The 25,948-nt window shown below is 33.6% G+C and overlaps 4 protein-coding genes across 4 annotated transcripts; 2 read left to right on the top strand and 2 right to left on the bottom strand.

Annotated features, from left to right (window-relative positions):
• Positions 1-3,549: 3,549 nt before the first annotated feature.
• On the top strand, positions 3,550-4,432 carry LOC130727631 (lachrymatory-factor synthase-like). The gene has a single exon (XM_057578819.1). The coding sequence runs from the start codon at positions 3,735-3,737 to the stop codon at positions 4,236-4,238; it is 504 nt and encodes a 167-aa protein (XP_057434802.1). The 5' UTR covers positions 3,550-3,734; the 3' UTR covers positions 4,239-4,432.
• An 11,998-nt stretch (positions 4,433-16,430) lies between these two features.
• LOC130711209 (uncharacterized) lies at positions 16,431-16,832 on the bottom strand. The gene has a single exon (XM_057560733.1). The coding sequence runs from the start codon at positions 16,830-16,832 to the stop codon at positions 16,431-16,433; it is 402 nt and encodes a 133-aa protein (XP_057416716.1).
• Positions 16,833-16,902: 70 nt separating this feature from the next.
• On the bottom strand, positions 16,903-20,169 carry LOC130711200 (uncharacterized). Its single transcript, XM_057560720.1, has 11 exons — positions 20,029-20,169; positions 19,842-19,947; positions 19,043-19,133; positions 18,925-18,950; positions 18,663-18,780; positions 18,449-18,578; positions 18,184-18,338; positions 17,845-17,965; positions 17,555-17,734; positions 17,162-17,245; positions 16,903-17,067 (listed from the first exon to the last, which is right to left on the bottom strand). Exons 1-11 carry the CDS (start codon positions 20,167-20,169, stop codon positions 16,903-16,905), a joined length of 1,317 nt encoding a protein of 438 aa, XP_057416703.1.
• Positions 20,170-22,266: 2,097 nt separating this feature from the next.
• Positions 22,267-24,467, top strand: LOC130727621 (lachrymatory-factor synthase-like). Its single transcript, XM_057578815.1, has one exon. It carries the CDS (start codon positions 23,784-23,786, stop codon positions 24,285-24,287), a length of 504 nt encoding a protein of 167 aa, XP_057434798.1. The 5' UTR covers positions 22,267-23,783; the 3' UTR covers positions 24,288-24,467.
• Positions 24,468-25,948: the final 1,481 nt, after the last annotated feature.

Below are 25,948 nucleotides of genomic sequence, written 5' to 3'. Positions count from 1 at the left end.
AACAGTTGATGATGATGGTTATCCAATTTATATAAGAAGAAGAACTTGGCTTACAATTTTGAAGAAAGGAGTTCCTCTCGATAATGGTTTTGTTGTTCCTTATAACCCAGTCTTGCTTATGCGCTATCAAGGACACATCAATGTTGAGTACTGCAATAAGTCGAATGCTATAAAATATCTTTTCAAGTATATTAACAAAGGACCTGATAGAGTCAATGTTCAGATAACCAATGGTGGTACCAGTGCTGACAAATCTGAACAACAAGATGAAATCAAACAATATTATGATTGCAGGTAATTTTCCGAGTCACAAATATGTTTTACTCTAAAAATTAATTGAGGTATTTTTTGTTTATTCTTGCATTGAATGCATAAGTTCCTCCAATAAGTGTGCGTGAAAAAAAATTAAGTCAGTGTTTAAAACCATTTTAAGATGAAAACATTAAATTTCGTAAGCTAATGTAGTGGAAAAAAATGGTAATTTCGTTTTATTCCATAAGACTCTGATTTTTCCTTTTTTATATTTAGTCATTAAGAAAGAATAATAATTTAATGTCTAAGAAGAATTTATACAGATTAGTTCCTTAAATTGTGGATTTTAAGGAGTCAATTTATTTTCACTTTAATATCAAAAAATTATTCCATTTATGGTGATGTCTTAAATGTTTGTCAAATGTAAATTCCTATTTTAAGAATGAAAACGAACAATATTGATTTTTTTCCATTATTAGAAATATGTGTGGTTGGTTTTACTTGATAAAAAAACATAATTTAAAAATAAAAGGAACCTGTCAACTAAGGAATGAATATTTAAGTTTAAAACGGTAATTTTTTTTGAAAACAAGTACATTATTAGCAGGTACCTAAAATGCAGCTACCATATAAGATGAGTTTATGATTAATATCATTTGAATTTTTTAACTCCTGAAATTAAATGCACGTATCTTACTCCATGTGAAGCCGCGTGGAGAACATTCAAATATGATATTCAAGATAGATGGCCTCTAGTGTTGAGATTAAGATTTCATCTTCCAAACCAACAAAGTGTTTTATTCAAAGAGAATGACGATTTGAAAGTTGTGAAGAAAAACTCAACTAAAAAGGGCACTCAATTCTTGGCATGGATGGATGCCAACAAGAAGTACCAGGAGGGGAGAAATCTCACATATGCAGAGTTTCCTTCCAAGTTTGTGTACAACAAAAAATCAACAATATGGCTTCCTAGGAAAAGAGGCATTTCTCTTGGTTGATTGCAATTTATTGCTCCTGGAATGGGAGAAAATTACTACATGCGTGTTTTATTAAATAGGCAAAAAGGTTGTGACAGTTTTAAAAGCATAAGAACTGTAAAGGGTGTTGTTTAACCCACATTCCGCGATGCATGCGAAGCGATGGGATTACTGGAGGATGACCGGGAGTATGTTGATGGATTTTCAATTGCAAGTGAACTTGGTTTCGGATCTCAGCTAAGGAAATTATTTACCAGAATGCTGATGATAAACTTGATTTCCAGGCCACAAGAAGTTTGGAGAAAGTCTTGGACTCTTTTAAGTGATGGGATTTTATATGACAGAAAAAAAATACTCAACATTCTAGGCATTTAATCAATATTAATTTTTTGGCCTTAATTAGCAATATTTTCTTTTTTATCCCTTATGAATTAGTATGCATTTATTTTTTGACATGTATAATTGTCCACTGTTATTACTATTTCTTTCCATATGTTAAGTAAACCAAATAGTATTTACCGTATTTAGAAAATTATGCAGCAATCTAAGAAATGTACTATCATAATTTTTACACATTCTAAAATGTAGAAATTACATACCATATCTATTTTCTAATTTTTATGGAGATACTTTTTTCTTATACTCAAATTAACCTATAATTAGTTTTCCCAATAAAAAAAAAGATTTCCCTACCAAACTCACTATTATTTGTTGCACGTTAAAAAAAACAAATAAAAAAAACTATATCAGAGCTTCTATTATCTAAATAAATGTGTCAAGTTTTTATAAAAATACTTTTTCACATAAGTATCACGTTAAAACTACTACCATTTTATAAAAATAATCCTAATTTGACATTATCAAAATATGGTGAGTGTGATTAGAAGGAAATATTAATGTTGTGTAAATGCATTTTCTTTCTCAAAATGAAAAAAAAAATCAATATTTCTCATTTAATTTAATTTTCTAATTTAATTTATTTGTCTTATTTAATTTAATTTCCTTCAGATCTTCGTATAGAGGATGAAGAATTACATAACTTATGTATGATTGAGATTGAAAAAATATTGCAAGGCAATGGAAGGTCACTCAAGGAATTTCCATGTTTACCATACCCTAAATTTTCCGAAATTCATAATTTTGAAATTTTCTTTATCTCAGCCAAGGCCTGTCTTTACTCACGGGCAGCTATATGTTGCACTTTCTAGAGTTAAATCTAGAAAAGGGTTGAATATGCTCATCATAGATGACGAAGGAGTTGTATCTAACATTACACGCAATGTAGTGTATCAAGAAGTCTTCGATAATATTTGACATGTAAGTGTTTATTTATCTTACAATTAATGTCAATTTAAATGGTAGAATTAGGAAAACTGATGTGGTTATTCTCTTTATTGTTTTACAGCATAAAAAGATATCAAGCAATTTATTGATCATCTAATTTGAAGGTGTAATGACGTTTCTATAAAGTTAGTTTACCACTTTCAAATTATACACAGTTTATATTTGTATTAGTTACTGATTAAGTGATTATTACACTAATAAATTTTTCTTCCTTTCTAAGTTCTGTAGTACAAATATGCTTGATTGACAACAAGCTCGGTTATGAAGTCTTTATCATTAATCATAGACTACAATTTCGAATAAGGGCTCATGTTGCTGTCATTGTTATGTTTATCTCATTTCAATTTCCATGTAATGCATTACTTAAAAACGTGGTTTTTATTACTATTCAAGTGTTGACACTGTGAAATATCTACAACCTCATCAAATAAATATATTTACTGTGGTTAATTCATCTACATGTTTGTAACATATGTTCGGTTCCATATATTTTATACTTACTGAAAAGAGTCTAAACTAAGTTAAAACACATTACTATTAATTTATCTTTACAATAAATTTAATCGCCGTCCAACGGTAAAGAACACTAGTTGTCAAATACATTGGTATACCAGTGTTAAATGCCTATAATACAAGTATCATAAGCGTCTAATTATGATAATGCTCTTATTCTTTTTTTGTTGTGACAATTCCAATATATTTATGTGATAAGAACTAATTAACATAAACGCCTATTACTTTAATGCACGTTTAAAAAATTTATAAATTGGTCAAATAAATTTAAAGTCAGTAAAATTAGCTTTAAACTAACTTAAAACTATTACCAAATACATTTAAAAAAAATTATAATTTGGTCAAGTTTGAAGTTAGTCAAATAAACATTAAAATTAGTTGAAAACTTTACCAAACACATTTTTGGTTTAGATGGAAGACTGGCATTGCATAAATTTTATAAGGTACGAACTGAAAATCAATCACACCAAGTAGGCAGCTGTAGTGTCATTTGTTTTATAATTTTCGTGGTTGCAAGAGTTTGCGTAATAACACCCCTACTTAGTGGTGCTTGCCTACAATACAATAATTGTTTGATCACAAATCTCAAGTATCTGAGGGTCCCCACAGTCCCATAGAGTTAATAGCTAGCTACAATATCAGAGAGCCATGGCAGAGGAATCTAAGCTGAAATGGGAAGGCAAAGCCATTGTTGAGCTTCCAGGGACAGGCGAAGATGCAGTGTGGCCCTTTTTAGAGGATTTCTGCAACCTGCACAAGTTTTTCCCCATTGATACTAGTTACCAAGTTGAGGGGATTCAAGGCCAACCTGGTCTCATCCGCTACTGTGCTTCCACCATAAAAGGGGATGATGCTGCTGATGAGACAACCATCAAGTGGGCTAAAGAGAAGCTGCTGACAATTGATCCCGTCCAACGTTGTTTGTCCTATGAAATTGTCGACAACAACATCGGATTTAAGTCTTATATGGCAACACTGAAAGTAGTCCCGGTCAATAGGGATGATGCTAAACTAGCAGGGTGCAAGATCGAATGGGGGTTTGTTAGTGATCCAATGGAAGGGTGGAGCTTTCAAGATTTGATGTCTTACATTGAGTCATCTCTCCAGTTCATGGCCAACAAAATTGATCAGCTTGCATGCTCTGAGAATTAACAGAGATTCAAGTAAGATCTAGCAAGGAATCTATATCCCAGAATGAATAATCCTGGCGGTGTGTGTGTGTGTCTTTAGTGCATGTTTGGAAACACTTTTGATGTCAAAACCAATAAGCATATCAAAGGAGGACATGAAACCTGAAAACAGTTTCATCAAAACTTATATGTTTTAATCTTTTTTTTGAATGTTTAATCTTAATTGTTCATAATTATAGTTAATGGTCTCTCATCTCTCACAATATAATAAGTTCTTTCACTTGATGCCAGTCTTCTGCTTCTCTTGAGATAGCTCTCTACAATTTCAGCAATAGGGGTATAACAAATCATGAAATAAGATACATTGATTTGCAAATGAATGGAATTCTTCGAACGATATATTATTTTGCATAAATAAATTTCATCCAATTGTGTGAACAAGATGGAGCAAAGTTACCAACAAGACTCAATTGCTCCACATTTGGTAAAGCTTGCTGAGTGCAACATTTTGTGGCCTAAATCTGCATATCTGCATATCTGCAATGAATGGTAACAAAAGATAAAAGTGGATTAATGGTTTGCAAAAAATCACCTGAGGAGAAACAGTTATGGGCATTATGTCCACACGGGATAGCACTTTATAAGCAAAACTGCAGCAGCAAAACATCTAGCAACAGAGGGTGTGATTCATTTGCAATATTACAAGAGTTGTTTTACACAGCCAAGAAGATTCTAATACATGTACAAGGTGTTTGCAAAGTAGTGATAATGCTACAAGACAATAAAATCCACACTCAAAATTAACCCAAATGATGTCTTATCATTGTTTTCCAATTGTACCAAATAGGTGACAATTGGAAAGTTATTATCATGACTAAAGGGCGCATACATATCTTTTCTGTCCCAAACAAAACTGAAACTGACACTAACATTGTAATACACATTTTTATTAACCTGTAATTTTCTGTTTCTTTTTTAGTTTAATTTACATGAATCTTAACTTGATTCTTTCAAAAATCCTCAATCACAGTTTTGAGAGACTACCTCTCCAAACTTAAAAAACTCACCACCATACATATTCCTACAATCTCCACACACACTATCTATCCTACAAGCCCCTAAAGTCTAGTCCAAAAATGCCTTGAAAAGGTTGCTGCTCATTTTCCAGAAAGCATCAATAAAATTTCCCAAGAGCATTAATGTAAATATGGGTTTGTTGAAATGACCGATTTACAGTTCCACACACAGTGTTCAAACTATTAACAATTCCACACTCAGGGGGTCCTAACTCCTAAGCTCTAACTAACAAACTAATAGGTATATAAAGTAGCCACTGAACACAATAAAAAATCTCCAATACGAACTAGGTGTTGACGAAAGGAGAGATTAAAATTGAATCAAGGGAAATCACTTGTTTCTTGAAAAGTTAAACAACGACTATATGTAACACAGTAACATAAGAGATAAAACAACCTCCCAAGATTGATTTTTGGTCATGTCAATCCTGAAAGGAGCGCGCCGCCGCCGAGCGGTATGGAATTGGGGACGCGAGACATCCATCGTCAGGTGGCGGTTGAGATGGCAGAGAGGGAGAGAGAGAGGTACCGGAAATTTGGGGCAAACAATTTAGGGTTTCCGTGGGAAATCAAGAAGAAGAAGAATGGGCTCTCACGCGCCAATGATATTTGATATTACAACCGCCATGAATTGATACCTGAACCTCCAACTTATATGTCATCTAATTCCTATCATTTGAATTATCCTATGGAGACACTATAGTAAGTAGATGATATTATATTCTATTTTTCTAAATTTTTAGAATTTCAAAATTAATCTTTTTCCTCATAAATAATAAACATTTCCAAATATTATTTACTCTAATAGTTAATCATTAAGGAAAATTTTGGTTACACAACTTTCCATGTGATATTAAAATAAATGAGAAAAATGAGTGATATGATAAGTGATATAATAGAATAGGTGGGAGAGATATGAAGACTAATAAGTGTAAATGATATATAAGAGAAACGAGAGTGTGAGAATATCAAAGTTATTATGATGAACGTAACATCATTCTTGGTGTGTATTTTAAACGTAACATCATTCAAAATATTTATTTTTTAAAATGCTTGTTCTTAACTAATGTACTTTCATAGCCGATAGTTGTGAGATTAATCTTTTGCCGCACAATTAAGTAGTAGGAGACTGACCAATGAATTTTTTTCATTCACAATACTTGAGATTTGAAGCCCCCCCCCCCCCACACACATGTGTAACACCCCCTTTTTCCCCATTGTTTTATTTAAAAACGTTTATCAGAGTTTAAAAACATATCAAGGGAGTATTACACACCTTCACGAAAACTCATTAAAATTAACACTGATTGTGTTTGAAAATTTATAAGTTCATATGCTTTCCAAAGAATGAATTATTTATGCCAATAAAATTTCTAAAACAGTCAGATAATCCTAAGATGCATAAAATCACTTATTTAAATAGGTTTATCTTCCTTGATATTCCAATAAAATTCATCATACTCAAAACTGAATTTCATAAGCACTTAGGCCATCAACAGTACGACATCGCCATAATTTAGAAAATTATTCAACAACTTCCATGAGGAGAGGTTATAAAATCCTCTCAACAAAAATGTAAAAGTAACGTAAAATATCTACCCAGTGTTACATTACAGAGCAAGACACTAATTTTATTATAATAATAATAATAATAACATAAACTAAGACTCTCCGAAGCTACTCCTCATGAGCCACATCTCTACCTCCAGTACCTGAGCGATGTCGCATAGAACATCATTCCCACAGAAGGGTAAGAACTTACATTGTATAAAATATAGCATAACAAAGAGCAAGTAAACAATTCAGATTCTACTCTATAAACTCTTTACATTTTCTTTAAAATCTGAGTGATTATAATATTTTCTCTCAAGACAGTTTCACAAATCTTATTAATGTTTCGGAAAATTATAAGCTTAAAGAAGAATAATAATTCGACTTTACCACAACAGCAAAATAATTCACCAACAAATCACCAAACACATAAAACCACTGAAAACGTGAAACTTAGTGTGTGAGACTCTAATGTATGCATGTGGTACCAATTGTTAACCTTAGCGGTATCACCGCGTCCACTCCAGACAGTTAACCACCAATGAAGCCCACGCCAGACTTCCAGAACCACGCCAGTTCTGGGACAAACCTCAGTTTTCCGATGAAAACCGACACGTTGCCTCTTGACTAAATGAAGTGTATTTCGTGCAAAAACTCATAAATTAAAACATGCAATTTGAGACCACGCCAGCCCCAAATATATAACATATTTTCTCACCAAATTCCATAACGGAAATCACACCAAAATTGCACAAAATAACACTTCAATATAATTATCAACTCATTCACTATTCCACTGGCAAAATAGCAACACAAAATCATCAAATGTCTCATATCAATTACTAGAATCAGTTTCAGAATCAATCCCACAAATAAGCAGAAACATAGCAAACTTGCATATAATCCTGGTACTAAATGAGCAGTCCAAAAATTATGAAAATTTTACCAAACATATCCTTATACGTTAGCTTTCATATAAAATTGGTTTGACCCAATTTGGAATTATGTAGAGAGAGTTATGCTCTCTACAGCATAGGTTGTTAGGGTGTCTGCGAGCAGAAACAGAGTGAACTTCCAGATAATTCTGGTATTGAACCAGCAATCCGAAAATTATGAAAATATTACCCAATATAAACCTATGAGTTAGCTTTCATACAAAATTAGTTTCACTCAATTCGGAATTCTTTAGAGAGAGTTATGCTCTCTACGACACAAGCTGATAGGGTGTCTGCGGGCAGAAACAGAATGAAATTGCAAATGATTCTGGTATTGAACCAGCAATCGAAAAATTATGAAAATATTACCCAACATAGCCCTATGAGTTAGCTTTCATACAAAATTGGTTTCACTCAATTTGGAATTCTGTAGAGAGAGGTATGCTCTCTACAACACAGACTGTTAGGGTATCTGCGGGCAAAACATAACAGAACCCAATTTTCCTCGGAACCTCAATTTCGCTCAAAATCAATTTTGCTCACCACATGTTAACACTCAACACAGTCTCTCAGTTCTGAATTTTCAAAGAAGATGAGGGTTCCTTCATGTTAAACTCAACCTCTGTTATTCTACAATTATACAAGGTAAATTCAAACCCTTACCTCTTGAAGATCAAAGTCTAGGTTTTCTTCTCTTTTCTCCCCTTCTCTCTTTCACGCTTCTTTTCTTCTCCTCTGCTAACTTCTCCAATTCTCAAATTCTGATTTCTCTCTTTCTAATTTACTCCTAACCCTTAAATAGTCTTACAATGGGCTCCACTCCCAACTACTCACTTAAAACCTAAAACCCTTATTTATCTATATCACATAATCACTTAATTATCTAATAAAGTCACTGAATGACCTTATCATCTAATTAAATCACATAATCAAATAATCATCAAATTAAATCGCATAAGTTATCAAATTACCATATAGTATAATAATTATTAAGATAAAATAATAAATAACCTAATAACGAAAAGTGGGGTGTTACAACATGCTCAAAAGATAAAGTGTTAAACAACTGTGTCTACTGTTATGAATAAAATCTAAGCAAGTGATGGAAGATAGGAGAAGAGAGGAGTAAGAGGTTGAGAGAAGCAAGAGTCAGAGAGAACACTGTGGAAAGAGGGTTGTATTGCTTGGTGCAACCACCCTTCTATATATAGCATTAGCTCAAGAAAAATACATGGGCCAAGCCCATAGACTTTCTAGTATGGCCCAAACACCTAACATTGATGATCATCTAATTATTCACAACACTCCCCCTGGATGACCATCCCTTAAGAATGTGTCTCATTAAAACCCTACTAGGAAAAACTTAGTGGAATAAAAATCTAGTGAAGGAAAAATAGTACATCATTCTATAGTTTGTCTCTTTACATTGCCTCATTAAAAACCTACCAGCAAAAACTCAATGGGAAAAAACATGGTTAAGGTAAAAAGAGTACAGTGCACTTTAATTGATATCTTTCAGCCGACGAACTCCGATATTACGCACAAGCTTTTCAAATGTTGTAGTTGGAAGAGTCTTCATAAATGAGAAAGACTTCAAGTTGCATCATAACTCCTTTGAATATCCTTCTTTAGCCTTGTGTTGTCTGTTAGGTGATGCATGAATCTCCGATGTATAATTTCTCATATTCAGATTTGAGCAATGATACCGGAACTGGTTAAAAGCATGTTCCATTTTGTCAATCAATGACCAATTCAGAACCAAACAACTATGCAATATCGTTTTACACCTTTGGGGTATAGACTTCAAGTCCAAAGACTTTTATATTTTTGCAAATGAATTGCTTCTTTATATGTTAGCCAACCACACCCTTTAATATGAGTTCAATATTCTCGCACTTATAATATTGAGCGCTACTTCATCTGTCGAATTTTTTTCAAGTTCTTGGTTCCTTGTTTCAACTTGTAGAGATATAATCGATTGAGATCTCTTTATATCAATAATTACAGGTACCTGAACCTCTTCAGGAGGTTTAAAAAGTTTTCATAATCTCTACACTTTTCATGACAATTTTCCTCATAATAAGACATTCTTCATTCTCCAAGATTTATCTTTGGAAACAAGTTTAGGCATGCCTTAGAGAAGGACATTTGCAGCATAAAGGAATTTAGAAATCCCTTTTAGGTCAGAGAATGCATTTTTTTTTACTTTAGGTTCACATTATTGTGTGCGACAATATATATGCATTTTACACAAATTTTCAGAGCTACTTAGTTTTTCTCTCCCCCTGATCCCAAGAAATAACGATAAGTAAAATATGCAATATCTTCTGGCAATAGCTCAAATTCATAGCATAATCTTAGCTTTCTTTTAATCTTAGATAAGTGTTGTCTGTTGGACAACAGAGAATACATAGCAAATCTTCGAGATCTGTATTTCGCTTTGATTTGTACTATGAATCTTCTGGATTCAAAGTGCATTATACGTTAGAATCATGTTCTATGTTTATTTGTGCTTGAATCTTCTGGATTCATAGCTAAAGTGTATCATATTATGGTTATTCTGGAACCATGTGTGTATTATACTATGAATCTTCAGGATTCATATTTTAAACATACTCACTATGATTCTTCTGACATCGCAAGTATAATTAACGATCAATCTCCGTAAACACAGGAAAAAAAAGAAAAACTATATCGATGGAAACTTGATTAAAAAAAATGATACACACAATTATTTGGTACTTGAGGAGATGATGAACTTGATTCTTGAGGAGGAGATGGAGAACAGTCCTGCTAATAACGTGTTATGAATAAAATCTAAGCAAGTAATGGAAGATAGGAGAAGAGAGAAGTAAGAGGTAGAGAGAAGCAAGAGTCAGAGTGAATACTGTGGAATGAGGGTTGTATTGCTTGGTGCAACCACCCTTCTATATATAACATTAGGTCAAGACAAATACACATGGGTCAAGCCCATAGACTTTCTAGTATAGCCCAAACACCTAATATTGATGGTCATCTAACTACTTTAGTTAAACAAATAAATAAAATAAATTAAGATTGAAACTAATGAAACTAGTATCTGAACCCGTGCGTCGCACAGATGAAATAATATGGAAAAAAGAAATAAAAATGAAGTTAAGAGCAATAAATAATGTTTTTTATATAGTCTTTTTGTTTTAACTGAGTCGAGTTACATTCGGGTATATTTTGGTTATGTTTAATTTTTTACTTTGGTTTTAGAGAAGACACTATCATACACAGAATCATGTGTGTATTATATTCATAAGTATAATCTTGCATTCGTTGATCACCATGAGTTAAAAACAAAGTAATAAAATATAAGATAAATTTCACTCAAATTGACGTAATGTAGAAATCTGAAATAACCCACGTCTGAAATAGTATTTTAATTAGAGGTACAATGAACCAAATTACATAACAAATAGATTCGGAAAGATCCTTAAAATGTGAAAACCACTTGAACTGGAAAATTCATTATAAAATAAATAATAGCAATGTAAAAATGCCTTTGATTTTTTTTCGATGAAGTGACATTTTTTCTTTTTCATAAGTCTCCACCTGCAAAGAATGAGACACCATAAAAATTACATCACTAACTGGTTAGGACTAAAGTTATTTATTCAAGAGAAAAACAATATATATTACTAAAATAATAACATATTTGTAGTCACATGACAGATTAGTGCATATTTAAGTAGCTTGAAATTTCATGTATGTAGTGATAGACAATTGTATTCCCAGCACGTAATAGCTTAAGCATCATAGGAACATATAATATTGTGAGACCCAAGATTTTAAGCTTAGAATAAATTAGTGAAATTCCTTATTAACGAATAAGTTCGATGTATCGTGAAGGGAAACCTGAACAAGAGTTTATTGGATGAAATAAATTTATGAAGGAGAAGGTTCAGGAAAAGTTCAAGGATTGTATCAAAACCGATAAAAGTATATCACGACTAACATTCGCCTAATCTTAGGTCAAAGACACTAGTAAATAGCTAATTTACACTTTAGGACGCGATGGAAACTAATTCCAAAAATCTTCAGAGAAATGTTAGAATTTCTCTTATTCGTCAGTAAACAAGTATTTCGATGCGAAACCCTGGAATGTACGAACGTCAAATTCCAATTCTCGGAAGTTTGCCGAAACGGAATCCCTGATAGTTCAAAAACCCTAAAATCGACGGACGATGAAGACTTTTTCTATTCGGAGCTTCAAATAAAGATTTCATCCGCGTACGCCCACTCTAATCGACGTTCCGAATCTTTCTTCAGAAGGAAGTTTCTGCATCCGAGGTCAAAAGCATAAAGTGCATAAAGTGCATTTTTAAGCCGGTAAACATTAAAAACAAGCCTCGAAAACCAAAAATCATACTGATATTTCTTTGGAGAATTAGAAGATTCAGCGGGAAGAATATCGTGTCTAAAATACGTTGGAATCAGTAGGAAAAATCGGAATCGCGAAATTCTCATTTTTCTGCATTTCCCATTTCCTATATATAGTATGAAAAAAAAAAAAAAACAAAAAAATTCACAAACACACACACACGGCCGAGGGGTGCAAGGAGGAAAAAGGAAGAAGTTGATTTTCGTCGTTTCTTGCCCGATTGCTTCACCGTTCGTTGCTAATCGAAGACATCGAGGTATAGTTACTATCCCTCACTTCTGATCGTCAGATCTGTCGACTTTTTCTATGTTTTTCTGAGCTCAAAGTTTGGAGCTTTTTGTAAAACTGTCCAAATAAGCTGATTTTGGTGTCTAAACTTAATGCCCACGTGCTCTAGAGCATGAATATCCAGTTGTTTTCGACTGAATCCTGTCGAATCGTCGCAGAGGTCAAGTTTTCTGAAAATACCCATTTTCTGACAGAGGTTCCGCTTTTTGGATCAAAAACTCTCGACTGAGCTTAGCTTCAGTAGGATTAGTTGTTATAAATGTCGTTAGGATCGAGCTCATCAAATTTGTTTTTCGAAATTCTGATTTTGAGTTTCCGAGCTAAAAATAATGACCAAAATACCCCTGCGACAATTTTCGACCCGATAATTTTTCTGAGAGTTTCCCTGGCCTAGATATCGCCTAAGAATACCTAGGGATTGATTTAGATCGAAGAAAAAGTTCGAAAACCCTATTTTCTATAGTGGCCGAAACCTATTTGCTTGGGTACCGTGTCCAAAAATAATTTTTGAGTCTCTATGACCTGAGCCATTGCGTAGCTCTTTCAATTGTGGAAATTTTGGCGCCGGTTTCGTGTCATTCCGAGTTCTGTAGCTCAAGTTATGCACGTTTTAGCGAATAAAGTGTTTTTGTACAAAACCTGAATCGAGTCAAAACTCATCCATTCGGGGAAAGCCCTTCCTTTCGTGCCTAAATGTTGTACTCTGAAGCTTCTTGAGCTTAGTCGAACATTAGTTAGGATTGTTTCGACTGTATCGACTTGTGTTGATTCATTATTGCTTTGTTTGCTCAAAGGTTCAATTGTGGAAACCTTGGGATTGACTGAACAAGCTTGTGAGGGAGACCTACACCGCGAGACTGGAACAACTCGAGGTTAGGGCAACTTACTTACTAGCTATTTTTGTGTGTAGGCGTCGATAAATTCGACTTGAATGTATTGTGATCGTGAGTGGCAACTCACCGTTATTAGTTAATGACCTAGAGTCGACTTGTTCGACTTATTTGTTAAATTCTGCACAAATATTGCATGAACTGTTCTGAAAAATGTTTTCTGGAGGCTTCGGCCGAGTGAACTTATATGAGACGTGTGTCTCCGTTTTCTGAGAGGCTTCGGCCGTTTACTGGTTTCTGTCTTATCGCTTTCTAGTGGACATGACAAGGTTATGTTTTGCAGCACTGCATTAATGTTTCATCGCTCAATAGAGCTTGATGTATTTGTGTTTAAGATTAAATTCTGCTGACTGTATTCGTGCATTTAATGCGACTTTCGGAGTGTGGATTACACTTATCTTCGTCATGGCAATGACGGGTTTGTTTTGGGAATGTTTGATAGGTCGAACCAAGGTTCGAGCCTTTATTGTTTTAGGAATCGAGACCTTCCCGGGGAATTACTTGGGTTTATTGGGATCTTTTTACTTATAGAGTTTTGAAACAAACGAAATCAGAACTTGATTTGTAAATGAAATTCATAATACACTAATCAAAGATAGAACACTTTTAAATAATGATGATAACCTCTTGGAAAAGACTTAGGATGTGAAAATGGTTTGGAAAACGGGAAGGGTCGACAATCTAAGTGTGTGGAAAACTTTGAGTGCGATAGCACCTTTTGTTCCTTTAGTGGTTTATCTAGCCATCCAAAGGATGAGCCTGGGATGATTGGAAAGTCCCCAAGTGCGAGTGCACCATCTTTGCTCATTGAGCAGCCTTTCGGCCATCGAGCTGATGAGCCTGAGTAAATTGAAAAGTCACTGAGTGCGAGCAGCATTCTCCTTGTTCGTTGAACAGTCCATTTGACCATCGAGCTGGTGAGTCAAAGTAACTTGAAAAGTCACTGAATGCCAGATGCATTCTTTTGCTCGTTGAGCAGTTTGTTTGGCCATCGTGACGGTGAGCCCAAGTGACTAGTAAAGTTACCAAATGCGATTAGCACTTCTTTGTTTACCTTAGAGTATTGTAGAGACAATGTACTCTAGCTAGACACGCGTGCCTTGGTGAGGACGATTCGTTGTTTGGCTAACCATATTGCATTCATGCATACATTTCTTGGAAAGTGTGCTGCTTTCCGAAGGACGATCTCAGATCGGACTTCAACGGAGCTTGATGCCCCAAATGGAGCTAGCTGCTTCGCAAGAGCGTGCTGCTTCCCAGGAGCGTGCTGCTTCATAAAAGCGAGATGCTTTAGCGAAGCGAGGTGCTTGGCTTGTCCCATCCATCGAGATGGTGACATTTTATCCGGATCATCTTTTGAGCATGACATTGCACTGGCACGCCATGCACCTAACCATACTTGTGAATGTTATTGTGATTTGTTGTTGATAAACATCGTTATATATGTCTTGATGATTTTATGTTGATAAACATGCTATGTATCAACCTTAGGGTAGGCAATACATGACTTATAAGTATATATACAACATATATATATACCCCCTTTATCACATGTTGTTTGTATTATCTATTTTATTCCGTGAGTTGACCCTAGCGCCTTGGCTTTGTGTGTATGTTTGTGTTTGGGCGGTCGGCCTGCTGCCAGGCGTCCGTCAGCCGGTTCATGATGATTCGTTGTGCGGGAAAGACCCGGAGCGTAATGACTATTACTGAAGCTTTCGACGAGGACCCGGACTTCAGGCCTGATCGAGGAAGGGTCGATGAAAGTAGTGTGGGTTATGGGTGGTTAGAGTCTTTGAGATGGTTGTTAGAGTCATAGCTCTGATTGTCATTCCTTATTTTGGGGCAGGGCAGGTCCCCGACTATTAGCTTTTCATGTGATTCCCTTCCATGAGGATCACAGGGAGTTTGTCGGACGTAGGAAGTCTTTTGAGGCCGTTTTGGGCCGACTTACTTTCGTTGGAGGACTGTACTCAGAATACTTAACCTTTGTTTTAGTTTGTACATATTTGCCCACGGGCACTACCTTTCCGTCTCTGGAGGTCACTCGTGACGATGTTTAGTTGCAGCGAGGGCTGTGCTTGTATTGTATATTAATCGCTGTTAATCGCGATTGGGTTGAGTCTTTATTTCGACAAGTCTTTTTATTTAAACAAAACAAAAAAAAATACCTGCTTTTTCCGCTTTATTTTATTTTGAGTTACTAAAGTGACGCCACCGAAATCGGGGTGTTACAAATATCATAACATTTGACTAATATGATTATTACAAAATAAGATGAATGCAATATGTACTTCAAATGAATTATCAGAATCAGTAGTAGAAATCATCTAACGGCTTTTAAGTAAAACTATTATAACCAACACAGTTATTTGTTGGGCTGAAAGACTCCATGGGTATTTCGCCACACAATATCTCTTGCAACCTTCAATCATAATACTAAACAACAAAAATAAAAGGAATCACACAATTGAATTGGAATCTCATCATTCAAGTACCAAATAGAAATAGCAACATGTTATATGATATATTGAAAGTACAAAGTAATTTCAATTGACTAAAAATATTAGATAAAGAACAAACCTCAAATATTTTCAAAGACCTCCCAGTAGAGAACATTTGTTGTTGAAGTGGTAATTTCTCCTTCATCATCCAGTATTAAGATTCTTAACCATTTTCTACTTTTGACACTTAATACTGCTACGTAGAACTGACCATGAGTGAATACTGGTCTAGGAAGGTATAATCCTACATGGCTCAAAGATTTCCCTTGACTCTTGTTGATGGTCATTGCGTAACAAACAGCCAATGGAAACTGTCGCCTTTCAAATTTGAATGGAAGACCAGAGTCTTGTGGAATCAAACTCATTCTACCAATGTAAACTTTTTTTTCCGGAATTTGTTCCAGTCACAACAGTCGCACCGATCACATTTGGGCACAAATCCTCTATTAAAAGTCTAGTTCCATTACATAATCCAAAGGATTGGTCTAAGTTTCTTAGAAGCATGACAGACACCCTTTCCTTCAACACCAATTTGTGATTTGGAATTCCAGAACATTTTACTTCATGTAGAAACTCCGGGGGTTAAGCATGCAGCTTCAACATCATTGTCCTCATCAGACTTGCAAGCAGAATCACAACTCAGATATTCTTTTTCTTCCCCTTCAATGCAAGATAAAATACATTGATTGACTTTTTCAACTGATTCTAATGTGGGGGCTAATATATCTCTTTCTTGATAAAAGGTTGGATCTGTAAGATGAAAAACCATATCTGGATAAACAAACTGTATAAGTTGGAGCAACGGTTCAGATGGATAAGTAATCAAAAGATCATGAGGAACATCAATAAGCAATTCACTGTCATCATTGGTTGCTGATTCACCGTTTCCCAATTTAAGAATCCACTCAGCAAATTCTTTAACGTCATCATTATCTTGATGTCCATTCGTATTGAGTAACCTCATATTTTTTGTCAAGGAGAACTTTGTAGTTTTCCACTTTGATAATACTTTCAAATGGAATTGAAAAACAAAATTAGTTCTTCTCCACTTTGATAACTTTCTTCAAACGATTAACGGAAGATCCATCAGCCACAAAGTTAGCTTCATTTTCAACTTTCCTCTTATATGTAATAACTTGATCCACTGTCTGTTTAACATTGTTGTCATCATTGGCAGCAGTGAAATCAGAGAGCAAGTCCTGCAATAATAAAATTGACATGCAAATGATTTTTAATATACCATCGTTTAGTTTGTAAATAGTTAAGAATGAAACTACAAAATTTGTTTAATACCTTCGGGGTATTGATCAACATATAAGTATTCTCATAAGAACTATCAGTTTCAGAAAGCGATGCAATGGCTTTACCTTTAAATATCTATGGAAAAGGTAAAAGGATTGATTAGAAGCTTTTGAATTTAAATAAATGATTTTTTTGTTGACATACTACCAATTTAAAACTAATTATTCATTTTGTAAATAGATAACAATTAAATTGTAAAATCTATGTAGAATACCGTTGAAGAATTGTTCAGATCAGAAGTGGTATTAGGAGTTGCTTCAATGTCTGATAGTGATGCAAAAACTTTCCTGACCGGTGCTACAAATAAGGAATAAGGTTAAAGTTGAAGTTAAGATATGAATTCAAAAAACACTAATTATTATTTTTAATTTTATGTACACATACCAACTGATTAGGAGTCATTTCAATGAACTTTTGGATTAGTCCAACATCATCTGTGAGTCTCTTAACTGGGTAGCATGCTTCATAATTTGACATTCTATTTTGCTTTATTTCAACTTTGAACAGGAATGTCTTTTCAGCAAGTTGAAGTATTTCATTTGGCGGAGTGTGTAGTGAACCATTCTTAAAAAAATAATATCATAGTTGTTCAATCATATAGTGGCCTATTTTAAAAATAGCATAAAATAAGAGTATTAGATATAGGGATTAAGATTTTGCTTGTGAAACCGGACCTTGTCAAGAATTTGAATCAAGTCTGCACACGACTTATTTAGCATTATAGAAGCCTCACGATAAAAAATGACTAACGTAGCAGAATCTTTGTCATCGATTGCACGAAGCTTAATCCGATACCTGCAAAAACAAATATTAAAAATGAATAAGTTGTCATTTTTAACACATGTATTAGCCTATTTCGTCTTCTTAATAGATGAAAGTGAATTAAAAAAAATCTATTATACAATAGGAGGTGCCACAATAATAAAGAGCTTTATAATTACGCGGATCCTAGATATGCATGAGTAATGGGTTCAACTTAATTAAAAAGATATTGCATCTATTGTGGTGATTACCTTGGGTATACAGTGAAGAGATCTTGATTGCAAGAATCACAGAAGTTCAACTTATTACGTTGATGAACAGATTTATGGCAAACACAAGCGGCATACCACCAATCATCTGGGTCAATTATATGCTTCACTGTTGCTTGGAACACAACATACATTTCCTTCAAAAATTTAAATTTAAAGGTAGAGTTATATCAAAGAAATCAAAGGTAAAAAATATGAAATTTTAATATTTAAACATATGCAATCAATGCGCATTTAATTTTATTACCGTTCTGCACTCCTTCATTTGCTCAATATCCATCCTCGGCGTCAGGCGTAAGAAGTCATCTTCTGGTTTCAATTGGCTTGGATCATTGAGTTGATTATTGAATGGTGTGAGACTTTGATTGACCATTATACTTAAAATAAGAATGAATTGAGTCAGCATAAAATGAATGAGCATGGTGGGTACTATTAGGAAGAGAATATTGCAATGTACATACCTTTGTTTGATAGCAAGGACCTCAGGAATATCAGGGTTGAAAAATATCTTTGTTCCATACATTGAGTTTTGTAGTACATTTTTACCTTTGTATAAAATCACCATAAAGAACACATTATCTATGTGTTGCATAAAATTAAGATGTTAAATAAATTTAGAGTTGTTATCCTTATAAAATTTAACTCTTGCCATATTAATAACGACAACTTGGCTGAGAGAAGTGTCATTATGAAGCAATGTGTTAAACTCATCAGCGTATTCACCAAACAATGCGCACTCCATTTTATGTCTGCATTAAATAAATATATCTAATTTGAAGTCATTATGTTGTAAATGGATGGAATTAAGAACATAAATTATTGATTGGTAAACCAAATGTACCCATCAATTAACAGATCTATATTGAGAATCTTCGTCTTTCCCTTTCCATAATGAGTGAGCCGAGGTTGACCAGATAACAATCCGATTATATCTGTAAATGATGGAAAAGATAAAGTAGTTAATGGTAACTTTGTTTTATTTCATTTCTAACTTTTCTAACTATTAGCCTTAAAAAAATAGTCTTTCTTATAACCGTATGTACATTTTTTTTTATAAAAAGAGATTTTTTTTAATTCAAATTTTTAAATTACCGTAAAAGAAGGAGTTGATTCTTTTTTTCAAATAATTTTTTTTAATTTAAAAATAGTGTTTTCAATTTAGAAAGATAAGTCAATATCTAAATATCGAAACAGAAGAAAATAGCAAATAAAAGAGTTTTTTTTACTGTATGTCTATTTTTCTAAAAAGGCGTCAGATTTTTTTTTTTAATTTTTTGTTAGTTGAAAATTCATATTTTGAAAAACTAATTATATAAATGAAAAAATATTAAATTTCCGTAAATGAAAGAGTCAATTTTTTTTCCAGATAAAATCTTGTTAACTTTTTTAATTTTTAAAATAGTGTTTTCAATTTAAAAAATAAATATTAAAAAATCAAAACAAATGAAAATATCAAATAGAAAAGATGCACTCACCAACCAGAAAAGATGTATCAATACTTAGGTTGATCAATTCAGAATATGGAATGAATGAGAATCCAAACATCGGGATGTTTGTTTCCTTAATCACGACAGCTGTAGTTTTTTCTTGGAAATTCAGACGACGGGAGTGACGTGTTGATCTGTACTTTCCGATATTACCCGAAACAGCTAAACCACTAAACTGGTATACCTCACCTTCCATGAGTTTACCATTAAAGATCTCAATGACAGCCGAGCCTTTTATTGATGCTTGTATTTTCGAACTCTGTAAATGATTAAAAAAAAATTATATGTAGAAATATTTGAAAATTTACCAAGAAAAAAATTGTAAAGTTTGTAAATATACCTGATGATCCATCAATACTATGTCAATAGTACCTATGTCTGATGGATTGTCAAAGGAAGGCAGAGTCCACATACGTAATATCCTTGCAGCGAAGGAACTTGTTGATTTTGAAAGACAAACATCTGATATGAGGTCTGTCATGGTTGAGAGGAAGGAGGGGGAAATAGAGAGTTGTGTGAGAATTTGTGAGATGGGGAACGTGAACTCTGAAATGTGTGATAATGGTTTTTTTATAATGATGTTTTTATTTTTAAATTATTTTAAATTTTGTATTTTAAATTTCACTCTTTTTTTATGAGTTAAAGATGAATGAATATAAGACCAGGTGCATTGTTAACCTCAAATACTTCTACTTGACTAATTCTAAACTAATCCAGAAATTCAATAGTTAGTTTTTTAAATCCACTAAAATCAAGATGAGAAGATGTTTCATGTTTTTGTTTTCAGGTTAGTATATATTCTAGAATATTGCAATTAAAGAAATTATAATCTCATATTATATTATATTATCAGAATTTTTATTCAAAAATCAAAACTTTTGACTACTGAAGTATAGGTTTGTTACGTTAGTTTTTTCTTTCCTTCTATATTTTGAATTTCAAATAGTATATAGGTTTATTAGGTGAATATTGTGAAGCTTGACTATATATTATTTCTTGAGTTTTATTAGCTTGACACATGTCCCTACAATTGTGGAAGCTGTAGATTATTGACACCTAAGCTTCCAATGAGTCTCAAACTATATATTATTAGATTAGATGTGGTTCGATCCCCCCAGGAAAGAGAGGAGGAAAATTATATAAAGAGAAAAAGATACCTATACTTGTATCAAAATATACTAAAGTACTATTATATCTATTAGTATCTTTTAAGGGAAGAGAGTGTTGGTTTTAAATTTTAAAATAAGATGTGAGACGAAGGCAGTTAAAGCTCCTCTTTGACTCAGTTTGGGGGGTTTTGAGGGAGAGAACGATAAAATTTTGGGGGGAAGAGAATAAGAGGGAAGATAGCAAGCATGAAGGTAAGCCTTCACCTTGTTTGAAAATTTAAAAGTTCACAAATTATTTTTTATTTTTTGAAAGTCACAAAAATCTTTAATTTGAAGATCTACACAAAATAAGTAAATGAATGTGTTGGAGAGTTTTCAAAAATTCCTCTGAACCTTTTTTCCTATTTTTAAAAAATTCTCAAACAAGGGGAACTAAGCCTATTTTTTCCCTTTCTCTCTCTAAAATCCAATTTGCAACAAAATTTTATGAAAGAAGTGCGTAGGTTTTGAAATAATCAAGAAGGAGACTAATTCCTTTAAAAAAAAAGAGAGAGAGACTAAATGACTAATGTGACTAATTCTTGATGAGAGCGTAATTTACTTTTTTTTTTCTTACCTTTACACTTTCTTTTTTCTATTTTATTTTAGAGGAGTGCACCCTTAGCCAATCCACATCAGACTCATAAACACTTTGGACCTAATTAGATTAAAAAAAATATTTTAGGGACCCAATTTGATGTGAAAGTTTTACAAAGACTAGGTTTGATTCCCTTTACAATTTCATTGACCAATAAAATATTTAAGCCTTTGAATTAAATATTTTTATACATTACATGCACATTGCTTTTTTTTTTATAGGCATTACATGCACATTGCTTATGTAATCTCTTACATCATATTTTCCGGCCTTCGTGTATTCGGAATCTTCTTGATAGGGAGAAAGCATCTTCATCTTTTATAGATCCTTCTCCTCTCCATGTGTAAATGTAATGGCTATGTAATTTTTTATTATCTACTTGTGCGAATCAAATTTATAATGCATAATGGCAGTGGTACTATCTTGCTATCTGCATCAAATGGAAGAGGTGAAGCTTCTGGGTTTAGTCGGAAGCCCATTTGTGTGCAGGGTGCAAATTGCTCTCAGGTTGAAGGGAGTTGAATACAAATATCTTGAAGAAAACTTGAGCAATAAAAGTGATCTGCTCCTGAAATATAACCCAGTTCACAAGAAGGTTCCTGTGTTTGTTCACAATGAGAAGCCCAGAGTCCCTTGTGATTGTTGAGTACATTGATGAGACATGGAAAGGCAATCCCATTTTGCCTTTTGAACCTTACCAAAGAGCCTTGGCTCGTTTTTGGTCCAAGTTCATAGATGACAAGGTATGTATGAGGAGTAACTAATTATTTTCTTCCTTTGTATTGATCCTGATATCACATTAGCTAAAGATATGATTAAGATAGTCGTTATAAACAATTAAAACAAACGGTAAAACAACTCTTATCCTGATATCTTCATCTTTAGTTGTGTTTCAAAATTTCTGATTTGATTTTGATTGTAGTAACTTTTAATGGCTTAATTTCTCATTTTGGTAAAAAAAAAAAAAAGAAAAACTTATGTGGATCTGGTGGATTTGAGAAAAAAATCAAAACTTTGAAATAATTTTTTTTTTGGTCAATCAAACTTTGAATTAATTGAATGAGGGTGTTGGGGTAAGTTTAAAATTAAGGATAAATGTTTTTTGGTGAATTCTGTGGTACCCGCAATTTTTTTTGGGTGTGATACTCACATTAGGTGATTTAATAGACTAATGACATGTTGTAATTGAATTTATAATTCTCAATGTTATAATTCTAGTCCTAATAGTACTCTCATTCATTGGGCAACTCAACTGTCACCCGACGACCTTTGTTACGTCCACCACGACCTTGTAGAGGTTGCAGTGAATCTCGACCTTAACATTGAGCCTGAGTGACATGATTTCGATCAAGGGAGAGGCTTAACATCTATCTAATCGACATCATTAATCTTAAGGCACAATAATGAGAAAATACAATCGCTAACTCATGTGATAGATGAGTCTTTATTACTATGCTAAGTTATTTAGGGTACCATACCTTGACCTGAAGTAAGGTACCACAGCAAGCACCATGTTTTTTTTGGGTTGTTAATTTCTGGTTGGGTTTGATGTTTTTTGTTATTAGTAGATTATTAGATTAAGTTATTATTTAGGTAATTATTTAGTTAAGGGATTTTATTTAAATTAGGGATTTATTAAGTTTTTTAATTTTTTTCTACTTAAATAAATGAGTTGGAATAAAAAAATATGTTTTATAATTTTTAAATTAAAAAATAATTATAAAAGTCACGTGTAATTGATGACTATGACAAAATTGAGGTCTGATAGCATTTAGCCCTAATTGAATTAAAAAAAAAAAATTCTTAGGGGCCTAATTTGATGCGAAATTTTTCCAGGCCCTGGAACTGATTCCCTTTACAAATTCAGGGGTCTTTTGATGTATTAAGCCATAAATTTATATGAAAAACACTGATTAACATAATTAATGCACTTTTAAAAAGTTTATAAATTGGTCAAATAAACTTTAAGTCGGTCAAATAAGCTTTAAACTAACATAAAACTCTTACCAAATAAATTTTAAAAAATTATAATTTGGTCAAGTAAATTTGAAGTTAGTCAAATAAGCATTTAAGTTGCTTGAAAACTTTACTACACACATTCTTGGTTTAGATGGAAGACTGGCATTGCCTCAATTTAATAAGGTACGAACTGGGAATCAATCACACCAACTAGGCAGCTATAGTATCATTTGTTTTATCATTTTCGTGGTTGCAAGAGTTTGCGTAATAACACTCCTACTTAGTGGTGCTTGCCTACAATACAATAATTGCTTGATCACAAATCTCAAGACTCAAGTCTCTGAGGATCTCAAAGTCCCATTGAGTAAATAGCTACAATATCAGAGAGCCATGGCAGAGGAATCTAAGCTGAAATGGGAAGGCAAAGCCATTGTTGAGCTTCCAGGCACAGGCGCAGAAGCAGTGTGGCCCTTTTTAGAGGATTTCTGCAACCTGCACAAGTGCTTCCCCATTGATACTAGTTACCAAGTTGAGGGGATTCAAGGCCAACCTGGTCTCATCCGCTACTGTGCTTCCACCATAAAAGGGGATGATGCTGCTGATGAGACAACCATCAAGTGGGCTAAAGAGAAGCTGCTGACAATTGATCCCGTTCAACGTTGTTTGTCCTATGAAACTGTCGACAACAACATCGGATTTAAGTCTTATGTGGCCACACTGAAAGTAGTCCCGGTCAACGGGGATGATGCTAAACTAGCAGGGTGCAAGATTGAATGGGGGTTTGTCAGTGATCCAATGGAAGGGTGGAGTTTTCAAGATTTGAAGTCTTACATTGAGTCCTCTCTCCAGTTCATGGCCAACAAGATTGATCAGCTTGAATGCTCTGAGAATTAACAAAGAATCAAGTAAGATTTATATGCCAGAATGAATAATCCTGGCGGGGTGTGTGTGTCTTTAGAATGTTTGGAAATCTTTTGAAGTCAAAATCAATAAGCATATCAAAGGAGGACAAGAAACCTGAAAACAGTTTCATCAAAGAAACTTATATGTTTTAATCTTAATTGTTCGTAATTATAGTTAATGGTCTCTCATCTCTCACAATATAATAAGTTCTTTCACTTGATGCCAGTCTTCTGTTGCTCTTAAGACACCTCTCAACAATTTCATCCATAGGGGCATAACAAATCATGAAATAAGATACATTGATTTGCAAATGAATGGAATTCTTCGAACGATATAATATTTTGCATAAATAAATTTCATCCAATTGTGTGAACAAGATGGAGCAAAGTTACCAAGAAGACTCAATTGCTCAATATTTGGTAAAGATTGCTGAGTGCAACATTTTGTGCTCTAAGTCTGCATATCTGCAATGAATGGTAACAAAAGATAAAAGTGGATTAATGGTTTGCAAAAAATCACCTGAGGAGAAACAGTTATGGGCATTATGTCCACACGGGATAGCACTTTATAAGCAAAACTGCAGCAGCAAAACATCTAGCAACAGAGGGTGTGATTCATTGCATCAATCAACACATCAATATTACAAGAGTTCTTTTAGACAGCCAAGAGGATTCTAATACCTGCACAAGGTGTTTGCAGAGTAATGACAATGCTATAAGACAATAAAATTCACACTCAAAATTAAATCAAACAATTTCTTATCATTGTTTTCCAATTCGCCAAATAGGTGACAATTGGAAAGTTATTATCATGACTAAAGGACGCATACATATCTTTTCTGTCCCAAACAAAACTGAAACTGACACTAACATTTTAATACACATTTTTATTAACCTGTAATTTTCTGTTTCTTTTTTAGTTTAATTTACATGAATCTTAACTTTATTCTTTAAAAAATCCTCAATCACAGTTTTGAGAGACTACCTCTCCAAACTTAAAAAATTCGCCTCGCAAAAGGTTTGGAACTGTTTTCTTGCTTCTTCTTCAGAAAAGAGAAGCACATCGGGTTTCAAACTGTTGTCTCCTAAATCATTCTGGGCAACTAGAACAACAAACAATTAAGATAAGAAAACAATCATGAAATTAATTAGTTTAATTCAAGTTAGGTTTAATTATTTGGCAAAAATAATGACGTTGTGATCTGATTTAGGGTTAGTTTGTACTATGTGTGTACCTCACAAGACATTGGAACTGGAACTTGGTGAGTGTTGTCTCGTGAATCTTTGTCGTGGTCGTCAAGTTTGAATTTCTTATTCGGTGAAGCAAAATCTTTCTCAACTAAACCAACAACAACAACAAAACAACACAGGCAGAGGCAACATATATAAGAAAACATACATGAAATTGTTGTGGTTTAGGATGGTTTGTACCTGAATCTGAATCTGAATCTGAATCGTCATTGTGATCTGAAAGGAGCGCGCCGAGGGGTCTGGAATTGGAGATGGCAGAGAGAGAGAGAGGTACCGGAAATTTGGGGCATGAAGTAAGCGCTCACACGGTCACACCTTGTTTGAAAATTTAAAATTTCATAAAAATCTCTAATTTGAAGAAACTACACAAAATAACTAAATGAATATGTTGGAAGGAAAATG

The sequence above is a fragment of the Lotus japonicus genome, chromosome 1, assembly GCF_012489685.1.
Source record: "Lotus japonicus ecotype B-129 chromosome 1, LjGifu_v1.2".
NCBI classification, from domain to species: Eukaryota; Viridiplantae; Streptophyta; class Magnoliopsida; order Fabales; family Fabaceae; genus Lotus; species Lotus japonicus.
This window is presented reverse-complemented; position numbering and strand designations above follow the sequence as displayed.

Coding starts and splice junctions, on each gene's coding strand:
- LOC130727631 (XM_057578819.1), top strand. CDS start 3,735: ATGGCAGAGGAATCTAAGCTGAAATGGGAAGGCAAAGCCATTGTTGAG.
- LOC130711209 (XM_057560733.1), bottom strand. CDS start 16,832: ATGAGGTTACTCAATACGAATGGACATCAAGATAATGATGACGTTAAA.
- LOC130711200 (XM_057560720.1), bottom strand. CDS start 20,169: ATGACAGACCTCATATCAGATGTTTGTCTTTCAAAATCAACAAGTTCC. Junction 19,948..20,028: donor TAGTATTGATGGATCATCAG/GTATATTTACAA, acceptor AATCATTTACAG/AGTTCGAAAATACAAGCATC. Junction 17,966..18,183: donor CTCTTCACTGTATACCCAAG/GTAATCACCACA, acceptor TTGTTTTTGCAG/GTATCGGATTAAGCTTCGTG.
- LOC130727621 (XM_057578815.1), top strand. CDS start 23,784: ATGGCAGAGGAATCTAAGCTGAAATGGGAAGGCAAAGCCATTGTTGAG.